Source organism: Manis javanica, chromosome 4 (genome assembly GCF_040802235.1).
Source record: "Manis javanica isolate MJ-LG chromosome 4, MJ_LKY, whole genome shotgun sequence".
Classification (NCBI taxonomy): domain Eukaryota; kingdom Metazoa; phylum Chordata; class Mammalia; order Pholidota; family Manidae; genus Manis; species Manis javanica.
This window is the reverse complement of record NC_133159.1, coordinates 106,094,727-106,112,907: the sequence shown is the minus strand read 5'-3', so window position 1 is coordinate 106,112,907 and position 18,181 is coordinate 106,094,727. Positions and strand designations below refer to the sequence as shown.

General features: G+C 37.4%; 1 protein-coding gene across 4 annotated transcripts in view; it reads left to right on the top strand.

Moving 5' to 3' along the window:
- The window catches only part of RNF115 (ring finger protein 115), a 108,845-nt gene that overhangs the window by 26,116 nt on the left and 64,548 nt on the right, over window positions 1-18,181 (top strand). For 3 of the 4 annotated variants that reach the window (XR_012130313.1, XM_073234532.1, XM_037021646.2), the window contains exons 2-3: window positions 5,496-5,554; window positions 8,788-8,845. Coding sequence is in view for 3 of the 4 variants with exons in the window: in XM_073234532.1 (XP_073090633.1) it covers window positions 5,496-5,554; window positions 8,788-8,845 (117 nt within the window). In the remaining variant the exon portion in view is untranslated. Of the gene's footprint in view, window positions 1-5,495; window positions 5,555-6,403; window positions 6,456-8,787; window positions 8,846-18,181 lie in introns of all 4 variants that reach the window. The other variant, XM_073234533.1, reaches the window with a different exon arrangement.

The window sequence follows — 18,181 nt, the reverse complement described above, 5'->3', positions numbered from 1 at the left end:
TGTGATTTTTCCTTTCTCGTTTTTGATTCTGTTGATGTGTGTTGACTCTCTTTTCCTCTTAATAAGTCTTGTTAGAGGCTTATCTATTTTGTTTATTTTCTCGAAGAACCAGCTCTTGGTTTCATTGATTTTTGCTATTGTTTTATTCTTCCCAATTTTATTTATTTCTTTGATCTTTATTATGTCCCTCCTTCTGCTGACCTTAGGCCTCATTTGTTCTTCTTTTCCCAGTTTCGATAATTGTGACATTAGACCATTCATTTGGGATTGTTCTTCCTTCTTTAATATGCCTGGATTGCTATATACTTTCCTCTTAAGACTGCTTTTGCTGTATCCCACAGTAGTTGGGGCTTTGTGTTGTTGTTGTCATTTGTTTCCATATATTGCTGGATCTCCATTTTGATTTGGTCATTGATCCATTGATTATTTAGGAGCGTGTTGTTAAGCCTCCATGTGTTTGTGAGCCTTTTTGCTTTCTTTGTACAATTTATTTCTAGTTTTATGCCTATGTGGTCTGAAAAGGTGGTTGGTAGGATTTCAATCTTTTGTAATTTACTGAGGCTCTTTTTGTGGCCTAGTATGTGGTCTATTCTGGAGAATGTTCCATGTGCACTTGAGAAGAATGTGTATCCAATTGCTTTTGGATATAGAGTTCTGTACATGTCTATTAGGTCCATCTGTTCTAATGTGTTGTTCAGTACCTCTGTGTCCTTACTTATTTTCTGTCTGGTGGATATGTCCTTTGGAGTGAGTGGTGTGTTGAAGTCTCCCAAAATGAATGCATTGCATTCTATTTCCTCCTTTAATTCTGTTGGTATTTGTTTCACATTTGATGATGCTCATGTATTGGGTGCATATATATTTATAATGGTCATATCCTCTCGTTGGACTGAGCCCTTTATCATTATATAATGTCCTTCTTTATCTTTGTTACTTTCTTTATTTTGAAGTCTTTTTTATCTGATTGTAGCATTGCAACACCTGCTTTTTTCCTCTCTGTTGTTTGCACGAAATATCTTTTTCCATCCCTTGACTTTTAAGTCTGTGCATGTCTTTGGGTTTGAGGTGAGTCTCTTGTAAGCAGCATATGGATGGGTCTTGCTTTTTTATCCATTCCGTGACTCTGTGTCTTTTGATTGGTGCATTCAGTCCATTTACATTTAGGGTGATTATTGAAAGGTATGTACTTATTGCCATTGCAGGCTTTAAGTTTGTGGTTACCAAAGGTTCAGGGTTAGCTTCTTTACTCTCTTACTGTCTAACTTAACTTGCTTATTGAACTATTATAAACACTGATGATTCTTTATTTCTCTCCCTTCTTATTCCTCCTCCTCCCTTCTTCATATGTTGTTTGTTCTGTTCTGTGCTCTTTTTAGTTGTTCTCCCATCTAGTGCTCCCTGTAAGATGCCCTGTAGAGGTGGTTTTTGAGAGGCAAATTCCCTCAACTTTTGCTTGTCTGGGAATTGTTTAATCCCTCCTTCATATTTAAATGATAATCGTGCTGCATATAGTATTCTTGGTTTGACGCCCTTCTGTTTCATTGCATTAAGTATATCATGCCATTCTCTTCTGGCCTGTAGGGTCTCTGTTGAGAAGTCTGATGATAGCCTGATGGGTTTTCCTTTGTAGGTGACCTTTTCTTTTTCCTCTGGCTGCCTTTAATACTTTGTCCTTGTCTTTGATCTTTGCCATTTTAATTATTATGTGTCTTGGTGTTGCCCTCCTTGGATCCCTTGTCATGGGAGTTCTGTGTACCTCTGTGGTCTCAGAGGCCATTTCGTCCCCTAGTTTGGGGAAGTTTTCAGCAATTATTTCTTCAAAGACACTTTCTATCCCTTTTTCTCTCTCTTCTTCTTCTGGTACTCCTATAATGCGGATATTGTTCCTTTTGGATTGGTCACACAGTTCTCTTAAAATTCTTTCATTCCTGGAGATCCTTTTATCTCTGTCTGCATCAGCTTCTCTGTGTTCCTGTTCTCTGTTTTCTAGTCCGTTAATGGTCTCTTGCATCTCGTCCATTCTGTTTTGAAGTCCTTCCAGAGCTTGTTTTATTTCTGTATTCTCCCTCCTTAGTTATTTCTCTGCAAGTCCATCAGCATGGTTATGACTTTTGTTTTGAATTCTTTTTCAGGAAGACTGGTTAAATCTATCTCCCCAGGTTCCTTCTCAGGGGAAGATGTAGAAGATGTTGAAGTTGTCTGGGTTAGTCTTGTCTGCATCAATTTTTTTTTTCCTTTTCATGTTGATAGGTGCAATGGTGAGCTATTGACTCATCTGTTAGATGGGAGAGCCAAGAGTTTCCACTTGCTCCTGGCCTTTCTTTACTGCGATAACTGTGACCCCTAGTGGCTTGTGTTGGGCAATTGCATGTAGACTGGGTCTCTGTATCTTGCCCAGCCCGTATGGAGGAAGCTTCCTTGCTGTGGGCATGGCCAGCCTCAGGCTGTTGCTCTGCTAGGGCGGGGCCCCGGAGGGGTAATGGACAGGGGGCTGTTTGGTTGTTTACCTCTGTGAGGGGTCTCAGAGCTGTTTCCCAGGGGGTTAGTGCGCCCGGAGTTTCCTGGAATTTCCAGCTGCTGGACTGTGACCCGGGATGCATCCGTCCAGTGGTGGGGTCCCTGTCCCTTTAAGACTTTCAAAAAGCACTCGCTTTTCTTTGTCACAGGGGCGCCTGCTTTGGGACCCGCTTAAAGGTCTTACTGTCCTGTTTCCCTAGTTTCCAGCACCCCACGCACACATTATGTATGCGCTCTGGTGGGGATGGCTGGGGCTGGGCGTTTAGCAGTCCTGGGCTCCCTCTCCCTCTCCCTCCCTGATCCGACTCCTCTCCTCCCTCCGGGAGCTGGGGTGAGGGGCCTCAGGTCCCGCCGGGCTGCGGCTTGTATCTTACCCCTTTTACCAGGCGCTGGGTTCTCGCAGGTGTGGATGTAGTCTGGCTGTTGTCCTGTGTCTTCTGGTCTCTCTTTTAGGATTAGTTGTATTTGTTGTATTTTTAAAAATATATATGTTTTTGGGAGGAGATTCCCACTGTCCTACTCACGCCACCATCTTGGCTCTGCCTTTTGGATGTAGACTTTTAAAAAGCATTAAACAAACACAATTACAAATTGTGGTAAGTGGTATAAAGCAATGAATGGGGTGCTGTAGTAGAAAATGATAAGAGTAAACCATTTAGATTGGGTGGTGAAGGGACTTCCTGATGCAATATTAAAATGCAGACTTTAAAAGGATTAGAAGTCCTTTGCCATGCAAAAAGATAGGTGAATAGTATTTCAGTTATAGGAGCAATATGTATTTCATTTATAGGAGCAGTATATTTGAAAGCTTAGCAGCAGGAATGAGCTTGATGAGTTAGTAAACTTGAAAGACTCTTGTAGCTGGAATGCTCTGAGGGAGGGAGAGAGTGCCCTGGAGTAAGGCTGATAAGTTGAACAGAGACCAGCTGAATCAGGGCCATGTACATCATGTTTAAGAGTTTGATTTTATTCTGAGTGTTTTGGAGAATACCTGAGAGGGTCTAAGCTGGGAAATGACATGGTCCCTTTTACGTTTTAAAAAAGATTGTTCTGACTACAATATGTAGAACAGATAGGAAAAGGTTAGAAGAAAGTCAGACAGCACTTAAGCAGGAAGATATTCAGTGTCTAGAGCCAGAGCTGGCTTGGGTTAAGATAGAGCCACTGGAACAAGGAAGTAGATTTGAGGAATGTATTTGAGGTAGGGGTGTCAGGATTTGATGGTTGGATGTGGAATATAACCAAGAGGAGGGTGTCAGGAATGATTCCGAGGTTTCCAGTGTGAGCAAACTCAGTGCCACCTGTTGAGAGTATGTGCATGACAGTAACTGTGTAAGTAAGAGAAGAAGCATGAGAGAGACTATATATGAGAATAAATGATCTGGAGTTCACATGAGTGGTCTGGGTTGGAGATACACATTGGCAGTTGTTGCATATAGGGGATCTTGAGAGCAGTGGGAATGAGGAGAGAGGAAGAGGGAAGGAAGAAGGCCTTCCCTGTGATAGTGACAAATTACATTTTGTAACTGATTCTGTTTTTTCTTTTTAATTTTAGATATTAGAATAGATTTAAGGTTAGCCTTCTAAATCTCACTTTGATTCAGATAAAGTTTCTTAGTGGTAGAGAAAGGAATGGACTTAATTGCTACCTGGGAGGGTAGGGATGAAGAAATGGGGGAGTGCTCAGGGCTTTATGTGGTCTCCAGATTATTGTATTTCTGGAGTAGTTCACAGTATGCTCATTAAGAGTGTTTCTCATCCTTCATGTGCATAGTGGAGAAAAAAGTTAGCTTCCGATCCACAGGGGAGGTACAGTTCATAGTAATCTGAAGTTTTCCATAATTTTATCCCAGCTTGCCTATCAATGCTCATGATACCACTCCCCTCCAACCTACTTGAATTCAATATTCTAATGTTAGGCTCCCTAACCCATAATTTCCTTTTTCATTGAGTGAACAGACTAATATTTTAAGTCTCTATGTCACGCAAAGCCTTCCTTGATTCCCTCAGGCAAACTTAGGCATTTTTTATATTCCCAGTATACATTGATTATAGCGATTATTTTACTAAACTCTACTGTATCTTGGATTGACTTTTTCTTTATCAAATTAATCTCCTTGATGGAGGATTGGTCTTTTTTTCCCTTATATCTCTTTTAAGAAAATATTTGAATGTTTGAGTTACCATTCTGTCTTTGAGTAGCCAAATGCAGCTTACATCACCTTCTGATAATACAAAGATTAGGGTTTAGAAAATATAGTGAGCAAGAAAATAGTTGAAAGTGTCTTTCCCAGATCTATTTTAATAGATAGTTAAAATAAACTTTTTAGAGCTGTGTTAAGGCAGTCTTTAAAGTATATTCTCTCTTATCAACCCTAGAACTTGATATTATTTACTATGGAAATTACTGAAGGAAAGAGTAAGCTGATTTAATGACATCGCTCTGGTTATTTGAATTAACATTTCTGTAGAATACCTGAGAATATTAAATTTTATTTGGAACCATTGGTAATCAAAAAATGGAGTAGAAATTTTGTAAAACTGCATTGTAAATTCCTAGTCTAAAAATTATGCTGTGATTCAGTTTATGTCTCATATGTACATGGTAAAAAAACTGCAGTTTCTGTACCCATCAATATTATAATCTTTTACTGCTCTGATACATCTAGTGTAGTTTTTTCATTAGATTTGAAAAGGAAATTAGATAATCTGTTCATTCCAGTTAAAAAAAATCAACCCAAATTAAAAAGAGAATATCTTTGACATTTTCCCTTTCAGCACTCAGTGGGAACCCTTATGAAGCCACTCTGCAAACATCTTACGGAATTCTTTCTTTGCCAGAGTATGATAGAAAAACTACCCTGGGTGTCAGCATTTAAATAACACAGTACAACATTTCATAGCTTGTATACTGCATATTATTCTGAAACTACATACTTAGGTTTCTAATGAAACAATTTTATTTTTTTCTTCCATAGGAATATATTTGTCCCAGATGTGAATCAGGCTTTATTGAAGAAGTGACAGATGATTCCAGGTATTGTACAAGCCCATGAATAAATGAGGCATTGTTATAATAATTATTTTCTCTCAGCATGTACTGAATAAATAGAAAGGAATTTTTATAATTCAACTCTTTACTGAAAGGGGTGAGAGGAGAGGGAAGGGGAAGAAAAATGGAAAAATTTGGAAAGGGATGTTAGTGGGTGTCAGGCTTCTCTTTGTGTGTGGCATTCTTTGGAAGCCTTTATATACATATCAGTAAATCTGATAAGTTTTCATTTATATTCTGAGATTTTGGGGTTCTCTCAGATTATTGGTTGATTTTTAGTGACCACTTTGTTGCCCAAAGGTAAATTGCTATTGTACTTCTTTGATGGACTAGAGAGTGACTTCGGGTGAAGATATCTAATAAGTTAGATAGGCTCTCCTAGTCAGGGAAACTGCATTTCCTGATATTACTCTGCTTTGAGGAAGCCGTGGGTTGGGTTTGTTCTTATTAGGATTATTGTGGTCAAACATATGCCATTTTGCCACTGTAATAGTAATAATTGGGTTCATAGTGCTTGAAATTGGCTCTTACTGGTCATACTAAAGGTATATAGCCTATAAAAAGTGGAAATATTTCTGAAAGTGACAATATTACAATTCTTGATTAATATGAGTAAAACTGTAAAGAATAAAAAGTAGAGTAGCATTGATAGGATGTACTTCCTTGGCTAAATATAATGAATGGCATGTTTGCTGTTTTGTGGCTGTTTGGTTGAACTTTGGTTGAAGAAGTACTGAATGGATAAAAAGAATCTGTAATCCAAATCTTCTAATCTTGGAATGACTTTGGGAGTTTCAATGGCAGTAAATATTCCTTTACTGTTACTGTTGGCAGACTCTAAAGTTGAAGGTCCCTTCCACAACCAGGAAAAACTACACATTTTACAGTATGTATTATTAGTTTAACTTTATCAGTGATTGGTGGTCATATGTATAAATGAACTGGAGCTTCTGGGACAGTATATGGCATGGGATTTAGTTTGGTTCAAACATTTAAATGTTGATCTAATAATCTTGGCTTTAAATAATACAATACCAATTCTAAAACCTGTAAGATTAGCATGACAGCAAGATTAGCAATTTTGTATGGATGGCATGCTAACTTTGGTTGGCTTTTTATTTGTGCTATCAAATACTTATTTCAAGCTCTTATGCTCTGCATGTGTTAAATAGCATATTAGTTGTTGGGGGGCAACTAATGGGCTTATGTTTTTCTATGTTTTTAAATAGTAATCCTGGTTTCTTTAGTCTTGTATACAAAATATGGTTATAAATGAGGATAGTGATTAACTGCAGGATTAGTCCATGGATCCTGCTCTCCCTTGACTTAATTATTTTATTTATGCTCTTATAGGTCAAAAGTTGTCCTGTGTAGGTGCTATGGTAGCAAATACTCCATGTGAAGATTAGGTCTTCTGAAAATCAGTGTTTTAAATGGTTGAAGAGATTTTTTCCTTAGAATTAGTAGAAACAGCATGGTATTCCCTTCTATAAAGTTCATAAACATTTGCTGATGTGAATTTACTGTGGTAAGTAGTGGATGGTAAAAATTAACAAGAGGAAGATCTTATATGTAAACATGGGAAAATGGGCTCCATTTGCAACTAGATATTCATCTGCAGGGACATCTAGTAGGTTTTTTAAGAAAGCATTTCTCTGAACCATGTAGTTGTTTTTATTATCCTTTCTCTATGATTAGTTTTACCACTCAAAATGCAAAGGAATTTTAAGGAGAGGGAATGCTGAAGGAGTTTCAGGAGTAGAACCCCAAAAGATAAGAGTTGATAGCTTTAATTACCAGGGATGTTTGAATTCCTGAAATTATGTAGTTAAGAACCCTAGAAGCCTGTCTAGACTTGAGCAGTAAAATGGGTACACTGCAGTAGTTCAATTATTTGTTTATTTGCATAGATGTACCTGTACGTGTGAGCTTGTTCTATGTTTAAAGTGCTTTTTACCAGAGGATTTTTAACTTCTGAAACCAATATAGGTGTTAAATGATTTCTAATCAGAGAATGAGTCCTCAGAATGATTACCTAGAGAATGGCATTAGCTTTGCTCTTTCACTTTTGGTTCCAGACTAACCAGAGTGTGTTTGTTTCTTCAATGAGCTTAGTGCAGTGCCTGGACTGGTATTGTAATTCTGAAAATGAAAGCTATTTGAGTATTTTGTGGACATGTGAGTGAGTGTACATGTTTGTGTGCTTATTTGTGTCTAAAAGTGGTATCCAGCAGTTCTTGTGATCCTTTCCATCCTTTTCTCCCAAAGTGTTAGCCAGTTTCCTCTTGTCTTTGCAAATTTCATGGGGGTAATAGGATCTAATAGTTCTCCCAGTCTTTGGGACTAGGTAGCTGTTTTATTGTTTACACATGTGACATTAATTCAACAACTTTTGTTTTAGAATCATCAATATAGGTATGGCATTTTAGGGTCTTCAAAAGTGATGAACGCTCTGTATAATGTCTCACATAATAAACTATGTATGTATTTATGATATTAATAAAATACAGTTTTTACCCTCTGGATTAATTTTTGTTAAAGGGAAAGTGGTAGAAATGGATGAGACAAATTTGAGATATTTATAATATAAAGTAGAATTTATAATCAGAGCCACAGAGGGGTATGGAGAGGGCTCATTTGGTTGGTGAGTTCAGAAAACACTTAAGGGAGGAGGTAGCATTTGGGATGGGTCCTGAAGGATGTGTAGGATAATCAAAGACTAGGATAAACTATCAGAACAAGAAAAAATAGTGAGCCATTCTATAATTGGCAAATATAGTACCAGACCCCTTGCATTACTACATTTAATCATTTTCAAGTAGCCTCCAGTGTTGTGTTCATCTGGTGGTGGTTTTTTTTAGTGAATGTTATTTTGATAAACTCATTTTATTTCTTAGCCTCTTTGAGAATAAATGTTTGCTTTTCTTCTTTTGCTAGGTTAAATTTGAATTGTACTGCTGGCTGTGGGTCCTTCTTCTCTGTGGTGGCCCTGTCTCAGTTTTGCACTTGATTTAGCCTTGATTTTGTAGTTTGTTCTAATATTTTTCATAGATGAATCCACATGTCAGTTCTTTATAATTTCCTTTGTAGGTATCATGTTGGGATGAGTTACTTTTCCTTATTGGGCTTTGTTCTCAATGTACCATTCTATATTTAGCTTCTGAGAGAGAAGCTTGTTCCTGGGAATAGAATGACTACTCATTCCTTTTCCTCTTCAGTTTTTTAGGTGGTGGTGGCAGCAGGATAGACAATAGCACATCAACACATTTTGCAGAGGTAAGTTTTACTTTGGCTGTAGGGATTCTTTAGGTAGTGGGTGGGTGTTAAATCATGACAGATTTTTACTTCCCAGTGCAGCAAAACATCAGAATGAATAAGAAAAATGTGGGTAACAGTAGACCTTAGAAAAATCTGTTTTTCAATAGATGTGGCTTGCTTTGGTATGTTACTTTTGGGAAATCCTTGATTAGGAGATCACGATAACCTTCAGTTGTGCTGTTTTTAAACCTGGTGGTATTTACAATTCTGTTCCTGGCTACTTTATAGTGTACATATGGTATGAGAGTAATAAGCTTGTGTTGTTTTTTGAAATAATAGTGTTGCAGACTCGGCTTTTGTGGCATGACAGACAGATAAAGAGCAGGCCAAGATGAGTTGCAGTTGCAGTTACAATGAGGCACAGTATTCAACTTTGATGTACTGGTTTCTGGAGACTACTACCAGTGAACATGGTAGTTTGGTATAATTGGAATTAGGACACCAGATTAGGGTTAAGATACTTACTTGCCTTCCAGATCTCAAGGTGGAATCTCTAATTAATTTCCAGTTCATTATAGAAAAAAGCATCCATATTTTTTTTTGGAAAAAGTCTGAACTATAATTTGAAAATAATGCATTAGTTTGCATCTTTAAATACCATTTTATATTAAATTCAGAGTAATTTTCTTTTTTCTTTTTATCCATTGACTTAAAAATTCCTGTTCAGTTTTTTTTTTTGGGGGGGGTAGGCATTTAAACCATTTTTAAGTGTACAATTCAGTGCCATTAAATACTCCTTGGTTTTAATCATTTAGGGACTATAGCCCGTAAGGGATGGACCTCCTCAGCCTACAGAAAACATTGGTTTGCTTTTGCTTCTGTTGTCACACAACTTGGTTGGCTCCAGAAAACTAACAGTTGCTAAAAGAGAAAAGAAAAATTAAATCCCATAATCATAATTTATTTGTGTTTGAGGACCACATTAGTCTTTTCCAGAGATAGTTCAAGTACCTAGAAAGCTAGCAGAATTTTTCAGTTTTTATTTGTGTGTAAATTAAAACTATATTAGAAATGTAGTTGAAAATTGGTGTCCAATAAAAAGCCCATAAAACCCTAAGCATCTCTCTTTTATCCTCTTAAAATTATCTTAAAACCTATAGCCCCCCTGATTTTTATGTTGTTAGATTTATAGTCAAGAAACTTGATGAAGTGTTTGGATAATATTTCTGTTTTATTAGGGGTATTTCCTTTTACTTATGGCCTGTGGTACTTCTTAAAATCCAGTATTAAGTTTTTTGGTTAGCTCTGAACTGCCTTGGTACATGGTTTAATTAGAGGGTAATTCAAGACAGATCATGAATTTGAACTCTATTGTTATTTTCTTACTGTGATGGATTGAAAGACATTGAAAATTTATTCTGTTGTATGCCTGAAACCAATATAATGTACATCAACTGTATGTTCAAAAATATATATTTCTGGGCCTGGAAGGCTTTCTTATTTTAGTGTTTTTTCGCCTGTGTGTGCTCTTCCTGGTAACACAGATTGTCATTTACTGATTATACATATGCAGAAGAAACTTCATCTGATTTTCCTTGTTTTAGTTCCCCTTTAGCAAGTGGAAAACATTATTGGTCTGCCAGTTTTATAGATATGACTCACCAGAGAAGATGCATTAAGGAGAAAAATAAGTATATGTAGTCAGTGGCCTAACTTTAGTAATGCTAAATCCTGATGGCATGAGTTATCCTTCAGGTGTTAAAGTAATTTTGCTGAGTCATCGTCTGTGACTTCATGTTCTTTAGGGTTTATAGCAAGGGCATGATTATGCCCAGTGTTCACTTTGTAGAATTTCCTTGTCATCATGCCTGAATATTTCAGTGTTCTCCTTTTTTAAATAATACTTTGCATTTAAAAAAATAGAAAAATAATCTGTCTTTATAATAAAGAATTTGCCAGGGATTTAAAAAGAAAACAGCTTAGAAGGTATTTATTAAGTGCTTTTATACAGAACACTCTGCTAGAAGTAGGGGCAAGAAGCAAATGTCATTGTTGCCTTGCCTGCAAGGAACTTATAATTTAGTTGGTGAGTAAGTGCGTATGAAACAAATAAGAGAGACCAAGAAAAATTATACAGAAAGTATAAAACTTATTTGGGGTGTATGTAACAAGTACAGTAGAAGGGAAAGGTTAGGTAGGCTGCAGTCTCTGGGAAGGTTAATGTCTTTAGAAAGAGAGGTCAGATAACAGTGATATGCATGGAATCAGATTGCTTGAGTTGAAAGCCTGGGTCTACCACTTACTGGCTGTGTAACTTGTGCAAAATTACTTAGAATCTCTGTGCCTCTGTTTCCTCATTTGTAATTTGGGGAAAATAATACCTAGGGTTAGTGTTAGAATTGAATGAGTTAATGCATACTAGGTATGTAGGCTAATGTGTCTGCCACAGAGTGAGTGCTTAACAAATTTTAGCCATATTAAGACCTCATAGAGAAGGAAAAACAAAGCTTCATGTACTGGAGCCTAAAAGGGTGGGTGAAATTTAGATAAGCAAAGAGGTGGGAAAAACTATCTCAAGATACTGTTCATAGACTATAAGGCTTTATACCCATGTCTCTGGAAAAAACACTTAGAAAGAAAATTATATGTGGAAATTGAAGTGATATTTCTATTCTGTATTTTAGTTGGTAATTTCAGCAAAGGTTTATGCTCAATTTTGCTCTTTTTTTCTTTAGTCAGAGTTGCCTGTACAATGAAGAGATCATTTGCTATAATTAGCATTTATTAGTAGCTGAATTCTTAAAATACTAGCTATAAAGGAAGAGGTTTAGTTTAAGGATAACAAAATCAGTATTTTTTTTTTTATTGTGGATGTGGGATGGGAGATAGAATGGATGAGGATGAGGATGTGAGGAGAGTTGCCAGTTAAATGGGAGCTATGTTTAAGTAACGCGTGAAGGTCAGTGGAAAGTGAATCTAAAAATGTTGCTGGCAGTTGTAGAGAGAGAGGAGGTGGCTGGTCTGAAGTCCCTGATGATAAGCTGAGAAATTGAACCCATGGCTACCTGCATGTTTCCTTGATAACTTGAAAGCTTCTCATCATGACCTGGTACCAGTGAGACATCTGATCTGAGAGGCTCAGCTTAGCTGAATAGATTATTTCAGTGCAGGAACTCCCAGGTATGCACATGAGGTCAGGATGCTCTGGATTTATGTTAATTTAAATAAAATTTGTTTTGGTAAATATGCATTTTAATGGCAATAAAAAAAGTATTAAAAATATCTGGAGTCCCACTATTCTAAGAGTGCCCTTTCTCCATATATTTCCTTTCTGGTTTTGTCCTGAGGCATAGATATTGAAAGATATTATAACAACATTAAGAAGATTTAAAAATATTAAAAAATATATTAAAAAAAGAAAAATCTCTCATATTTTTATTAACTTATTTAACCTTTTTTCCATAATACTTTCCTTTTCTCACATGCAGGCTTCGTATAACTGCTTACAGATACATAGAGTAATACCATATTATATTTCTACTTTTTAAAATTTACTTAGGATTATGTCACAGATTTTTTTCCTTATCTCTCCGTAGTTGTAAGAATTATATATTTTATGACTTCATAAAATATATCTGTACTGCATTTATTAAGCTGTTCTCCTGTGTTAAAAATCTCTCATTATATGTGATGGCTGATTACTGATCATACCTCTTCCTTCCACCACTGGGTCTATAGCATATTAAGAAATAAAACATTGATGCCAGATTGATGGAAATAAAAATACAGCTTTTATTTAACTGAATTGGAGAACACAGTTAACCTGTGGTCAGATGGACATCCTAAATCTAAATAGGATGACCCTCCTGAGAATGAGAGGCTGCAGAGGAGGCATATGTACATACTTAGAACCACTTCTTATACATTTATGCAACTTCCTAATACATGAACTCCATCCACTGCGGAAATGTGAATTAGCAGACGTTAGGCTGTTGCTACTCACCAATCAGGCACATCACTTCTGATAGGGAATAGTAATTTGGAATGAATGAAGAGGTCAGAGGTAGAAATGAGAGATGTGATTCTTCCCTCTTTACCTTTGGGTTCAGTTATTTAAGCCTATAGTTTTAGTAAGGGTCTTAGAATTAGTAACTGTGGCATTTAGGGAAGGAGATCAGTAATCTGTGAGGGCCGTTTTGTTTCTGCCTTCATGAAGACCCACTCATGCTCTTTTCTGTATGTTCCTGGTACCTGTGGAAAAGGCTCTGAAATAATGAAGAACAATATAAAGTTAAATTACAGTGAACTTAAATAAAATTGTTGATATTCTACTGTTTTTGACCTACAAAAATGGCAATTTTAAATAATTACTCCTAGTGAAAAGAAATTAAGGATTTCAAACCACTGTTCCCCAAGTAAACCATTAGAAAGAAAATTATATGTGGACATTGAAGTGATTTTTCTATTCTGTATTTTAGTTGGTAATTTCAGCAAAGGTTTATGCTCAATTTTGCTCTGTTTTTCTTTAGCCAGAGTTGCTTGTATAATGAAGAGATCATTTGCCATAATTAGCATTTATTAGTTGAATTCTTAAAATACTAGCTATAAAAGAAGAGGTTTTGTTTAAGGATAACAAAATCAGTATTTTTTTTTTGTTTCTGTGTTCAGCATTTGTGCAGTTGCAGACTGGATTAATTCAACCAAATCTTCAGTGTGTTTCAGTTTTTAGTGTAAATAGTTAAAAGAGCTCATACCACAGTACCTGCTTCCAAAATCGGTTTGGATTCCTGAGTTTTCAGCAGTTTTTCAAGTAATAACTATTTTTCTGTAATTTAGTGCTTAAGTTCATACCCAGAATATGTTGCCAAGAAAAGATCATAACACAAACACAGTTATTAACTGAAGGGAGAAGAGTGACATAGAAAATATTGTTGGTGCCAGCCTTGTCAGTTTTTTGTTCAGTGAGTGTCAGTTGCCCAGAGTCCATGTTTTGTAAATTTTAACTCATTTGGGAAAAAAGCACCTTTCAAGAGATTATCTATTGCACAGTACTTACTACATTATTGGAGAGGCAGTGTTGTACATGACATTTTTTTCTTTGTGAATGGCATTTGAATGCTCTATATTTTTGTAAAATTTAGGAATTTGTCTTGGTGGCAGCCGTAGTCTTGAGATTGTTTTTTTGAAGGTCCTTTCTGGCCCAGCCATCATATTCTACACCTCCTAATTTCCGTTTACTTTTGGGTCTAATACTCAGACACACCCAGGCTGATTTAAAGATGAGCACTGTTTTTTTTAAATTTTTACTTTTATTTTTATTATTTTTTTATTTTGCTATCATTAATGTACAATTACATGAGCAACATTATGGTTACTAGACTCCGCCTATTATCAAGTCCCCCCGACATACCCCATTGCAGTCACTGTCCATCAGCATAGTAAGATGCTGTAGAATCACTACTTATCTTCTCTGTGTTATACTGCCTTCCCCATGTCCTCCTCCCCACATTATACGAAGAGGAGTGCTGTTTTTGTTTTCCTTTCAGTATCTACTGTTCCTGACAGTCATTCTAGTGTTTACTTTTTTAAAAACTATTCTAATTTTTCCTTAATTTATTGAACAAATACATCTATTTCCTAGAGAAGACTTTTTAAAGGACAGGTCTTTTTAAATTGTCCTCAGCTTTTAGACTTGTAGTAATTTTATTCAGACTTTCATTTACCTCAAAGTAGAAGCTTTATTTCCATGGTAAATGGGATCCCTGTGCTTCTTTACCTGTTTGCTAATAAAGCTACTACCTTTCTCTGGATGAAGATACCACCTAGGTTTCTAGTATCTAAAACAAAGGATGAAGAGTCAACCTCTCCGAAAACTTCTCTTGGGTCCACATGCAGTTCAAAAATAAAATGAAGAGGAGGAGCCAAGATGGCAGCGTGAGTAGGGCAGTGGAAATCTCCTCCCAAAACCATATGTATCTTTGAAAATACAACAAATACAACTATTCCTAAAAGAGAGACCAGAAGATACAGTACAACAACCAGGCTACATCCACACCTGGGAGAACTGAGTGCCTCACGAAGGGGGTAAGATACAAGCCGTCGCCCAGCGGGACCTGAGCGCCCCTCACCCCAGCTCCCCAGAGGGAGGAGAGGAGTCAGAACGGGGAGGGACTGGAAGCCCAGGAATGCTAAATACCCAGCACCAGTAGCGCAGACACACAGTTCGTGGTGTGCTGGATACTAGGGAAATGGAACAGTAAAAGCTGCGAGCGGGTTCTCATAGCCGGCGCCCCTGGGACAAAAGAAAAGCAGGTGCTTTTTGAAAGTCTTAAAGGGACAGGAGCCTCGCAGCTGGACAGGAGCGTCCCGGCACACTCAGCCCAGCAACTGGGAATCCCGGGGAACTCTGGGAGCCCTAACCCCCTGGGCAGCAGCACAGCTCTGAGGCCCCTCATGGCGATAAACAGCCTCCCACCCGTTCCCCCTCCCTTGCAGCCCCACCATAGCGGAGCAGCAGCCACGCCCACAACAGCTGCGCAGAGCTTCCCCGGGCAGCCACCCGGGCCGACCCAGAGATGTTGTTGGCATGCAGCTGCCCAGCAGCACAAGCCACTAGGGGTTACCATTCTCACAGGAGAGGAAGGCAACAAGCTAGCGGGAAGGGACTTTGTTCACCCAACTAACACATGTGGCAACTGCCCATGACTACCTTTAGTGCCATGAAAAGGCAGAAGAATTTGATTCAGACCAGAATCACACAGACATCCCCTGAGAGGGAACCTGGGGAGATAGATTTAACCAATCTTCCTGAAAAAGAATCCAAAATAAAGGTCATAACCATGCTGATGGAGCTGCAGAGAAAAATGCAAGAGCTAATGGATAAAGTTGGGAGGGAGAATACAGAAATAAAACAATCTCTGGAAGGACTTAAAAGCAGAATGGAGAAGGTGCAAGAGGCCGTTAATGGAATAGAAATCAGAGAACAGGAATGCAGAGAAGCTGACACAGAGAGAGATAAAAGGATCTCCAGGAATGAAGCAATATTAAGAGAACTGTGTGACCAATCCAAACGGAACAATATCCGCATTATAGGAGTACCAGAAGAAGAAGAGAGAGAAAAAGGGATAGAAAGTGTATTTGAAGAAATAATTGCTGAAAACTTCCCCAAACTGGGGGAGGAAATAGTTGCTCAGACCACAGAAGCACACAGAACTCCTAACAGAAGGGACCCAAGGAGAACAACACCAAGACACATAATAATTAAAATGGCAAAGATCAAGAACAAAGACAGAGTATTAAAGGCAGCCAGAGAGAGAAAAAGGGTCACCTACAAAGGAAAACCCATCAAGCTATCATCAGACCTCTCAACAGAAACCTTACAGGCCAGAAGAGAATGGCATGATATACTTAATGCAGTGAAACAGAAGGGCCTTGAACCAAGAACACTGTATCCAGCATGATTATCACTTGAATATGAAGGAGGGATTAAACAATTCCCAGACAAGCAAAAGTTGAGGGAATTTGCTTCCCACAAACCACCTCTACAGAGTATTTTAGAGGGACTGCTCTAGATTGGAGCACCCCTAAGGCTAAATAGATGTCACCAGAGAAAATAAAATCACAGCAAAGAAAGCAAACCAACCAAATACTAACTAAAGGCAAAAAATAAAATGAACTACCCACAAAAGCAGTCAAAGGAAACACAAAAGAGCACAAAATAAAACACCTAACATATAAAGAATGGAGGAGGAGGAATAAGAAGGGAGAGAAATAAAGAATAATCAGACTGTTTATAATAGCTCAATAAGCGAGTTAAGTTAGATAGTAAGAGAGAAAAGCTACTGAACCTTTAGTAACCACAAATCTAAAGCCTGCAATAGCAATGAGTACGTATCTTTCAATAATCACCCTAAATGTAAATGGACTGAATGCACCAATCAAAAGACACAGAGTAATAGAATGGATAAAAAAGCAAGACCCGTCTATATGCTGCTTACCTCAAACCCAAAGACATGCACAGACTAAAAGTCAAGGGATGGAAAAAGATATTTCATGAAAACAACAAGATGAGAAAAGCAGGTGTTCCACTACTAGTATAGAACAAAACAGACTTCAAAACAAAGAAAGCAACAAGAGATAAATAAGGACATTACATAATGATAAAGGGGTCAGTCCAACAAGAGGATATAACCATTCTAAATATATATGCACCCAATACAGGAGCACCAACATGTGTGAAACAAATACTAACAGAATTAAAGGAGGAAATAGAAAGCAATGCATTCGTTTTAGGAGACTTCAACACACCACTCACTCCAAAGGACAGATCCACCAGACAGAAAATAAGTAAGGACACAGAGGCACTGAACAACACATTAGAACAGATGGACCTAATAGACATCTACAGAACTCTACATCCAAAAGCAGCAAGATACACAGTCTTCTCAAGTGCACATGGAACATTTTCCAGAATAGACCACATACTAGGCCACAAAAAGAGCCTCAGTAAATTACAAAAGATTGAAATTCTACCAACCAACTTCTCAGACCACAAAGGCGTAAAACTAGAAATAAATTGTACAAAGAAAGCAAAAAGGCTCACAAACACATGGAGGCTTAACAGCATGCTCCTAAATAATCAGTGGATCAACGACCAGATTAAATTAGAGATCAAGTAATATATGGAAAGAAATGACAACAACGCAAAGCCCCAACTTCTGTGGGATGCAGCACAAGCAGTTTTAAGAGGAAAGTATATAGCAATCCAGGCATATTTAAAGAAGGAAAAGAACAATCCTAAATGAATAGTCTAAAGTTACAATTCTTGAGATTGGAAAAAGAATAACAAATGAGTCCCAAAGTCAGCAGAAGGAGGGACATAAAAAAAATCAGAGTAGAAATAAATAAAATTGAGAAGAATAAAACAATAGAAAAAAATCAATGAAACCAAGAGCTGGTTCTTCAAGAAAATAAACAAAATAGATAAACCTCTACCTAGACGTATTTAGAGAAAAAGATAATCAACACACATCAACAGAATCAGAAATGAGAAAGGAAAAATCACGACGAACCCCACAGAAATACGAAGAATTATTAGAGAATGCTAGAAAACCTCAGAGAAATGGACAACTTCCTAGAAAAATACAACCTTCCAAGACTGACCAAGGAAGAAACAGAAAATCTGAACAGACCAATTACCAGCAACGATATTGAAGCGGTAATCAAAAAACTACCCAAGAGCAAAATCCCCAGGCCAGGTGGATTTACCGCAGTATTTTATCAGACATACAGAGAAGACATAATACCCATTCTCCTTAAAGTTTTTCAAAAAACAGAAGAGGAGGGAATACTCCC